Source organism: Trypanosoma conorhini (genome assembly GCF_003719485.1).
Source record: "Trypanosoma conorhini strain 025E chromosome Unknown Tco_14.4_contig_00418, whole genome shotgun sequence".
Classification (NCBI taxonomy): domain Eukaryota; phylum Euglenozoa; class Kinetoplastea; order Trypanosomatida; family Trypanosomatidae; genus Trypanosoma; species Trypanosoma conorhini.
The window spans coordinates 1-1,674 of record NW_021704505.1 but is presented as its reverse complement, the minus strand read 5'-3'; the positions used below and the strand labels follow the sequence as shown (position 1 = coordinate 1,674).

Below are 1,674 nucleotides of genomic sequence, written 5' to 3'. Positions count from 1 at the left end.
GCCATCACCAGCAGCCGACGCGCCACCCTGCACAGCCAGCAGCACCGCAGCATTCATGCACGCAGACAGCGGACCTCCTTCCTGCCTTTGCAGGCCCTCAAACACATCTACCACGCGCCTCTCAACGCGCTGCTGAGACTCACTCCCGTTCACCCCAAACAGGGGAACCATCAGGTTCGCTTGCGCGCCAACAGACTCCACGCCCCGCAGCTGTCCAGATAAAAAAAACCCACGAAAAACGGCGGAATGGAGCAAGCGTGTGTGATCAACAATGCTCAGGGTGTCGTGGCCGTCCCCCAGCAGCCGCTGCTCGCCCTGCCCCATCGCACCGGTCGTGCCCAAAATGCCCCGCAGTCGGCCGCCGGTGAGCAAAGAGCGCATGACAACAGCATCAAGCCATTGCACAAGTAGCTCCTCGGCCACGACGCTCGCGTTGCCGCCCGTTACCGCCTCGACGTCCCCCCCAGCACGCTTGCAGGCAAGACCTGTGTCACAAGGCGTGTACAGAAAGCCATTCACCAGTAGGACGCACAAAGAAACATCCGGAGTGCTGCCAAGAATGGACTCACACAAGGAGTCTAGATGCGCCCGCGTCGTCGGTGTGGCCGACCGCCATCCCAGCAACACCTCCACCACGTCGCCATACTTGCTAAGGTCGAAAACCGCATCCGGGGCGCCGTCGCACAAAGCGGCAAGGCCCCCGACCACGCGTCCACAGCTCCCCCCGTCGGCCGCGGTCGGACAGGCCACCGCCCCTTCAGCGGCTCGCGCAGCCAGCATGCCTGCCCTCTGCTGTGAAAACGCAACATAACGCGCGTTTCGAAGAGCCCCCATCTCCGCAAGCGCAACACCGGTCGCAATCCTCCGAAGCGCATCCTCCTCCGCGTTGTCGCGCTCCACAAAACCTCGCACTTCGTCGTCAAGAGCCCTCGTTTTCTCTGTGTACTCATGCAACAGCCGCTGTATGCTGCACGCCTCGGCACATATGGCGCGAGCGAACACACGCACATCGAAAGGCTCGCTTTCAGCTGCCCGCTCCGGTGCGAGGTCGACCTCGTCGGCAGGCCCCATATCAAGCCCTTCCGCAGCCACACAAAACAAGTCCGGTGACAGGAGAGGAATAACAAAAATATAAACTCCACTAGCAATCCACCGTACGCTCGTCAGCAAGACAGACCGCACCGCCAACTGCAAAACACCATTCGCGCCGCGCATCCAAAGAAACAAACCAAAGCAAAGCCACCCAAACAAAGGAAAAACAAAACAAAGCAGAGCTATATACAAAGCACATAAAAGAAACTATCGTACATCCCCCCCACCACCGCACACCGCACACTCTTACGCGGCGGCACTGCTGTCCACGACAAACACCAGGGTGTCCTTGTCGTGGGAGAGGGTCAGCGTATCACCCTCGCGCGAGACGCGCATCCCCTGTTCGAATCCGGCGCCAAGGGCACGCTCCACGTCCATATGGAACGGTGGCCCCATCATCCTAGTCGACATGAGCATCCCAGTAAGTCTGCCGTTTTCGTACCTCAGGGTGCCGTTCATTGTGTTGGCCACCTTCGCATGAACCCGCACTTTATCTCCGTCCGCCTCCAGCGTCAGAGAGGGAACATCCCACTCGCCCTTTTCGGCGCCCTTTCCGTTCAGCTTGCTTAGCGCGTACTTTCC

General features: G+C 59.9%; 2 protein-coding genes across 2 annotated transcripts in view, besides 1 other annotated feature; both read right to left on the bottom strand.

The window, feature by feature from the left end:
• Nucleotides 1–1,215, bottom strand: part of Tco025E_06302 (uncharacterized protein) — a gene marked incomplete at both ends in the record, with an annotated part of 1,317 nt that extends 102 nt beyond the window's left edge. Inside the window, one exon of the mRNA XM_029373182.1 lies at nt 1–1,215. This exon is cut by the window's left edge and continues 102 nt beyond it. Coding sequence (XP_029226716.1) covers nt 1–1,215 — 1,215 coding nt within the window.
• A 1-nt stretch (nt 1,216) lies between these two features.
• Nucleotides 1,217–1,299: a microsatellite.
• Nucleotides 1,300–1,338: 39 nt separating this feature from the next.
• On the bottom strand, nt 1,339–1,674 carry Tco025E_06301 (uncharacterized protein; the record flags this gene model as incomplete). Its single annotated transcript, XM_029373181.1, has 1 exon — nt 1,339–1,674. A coding segment is annotated over one exon (336 nt), but the record flags the coding sequence as incomplete, so codon positions are not given.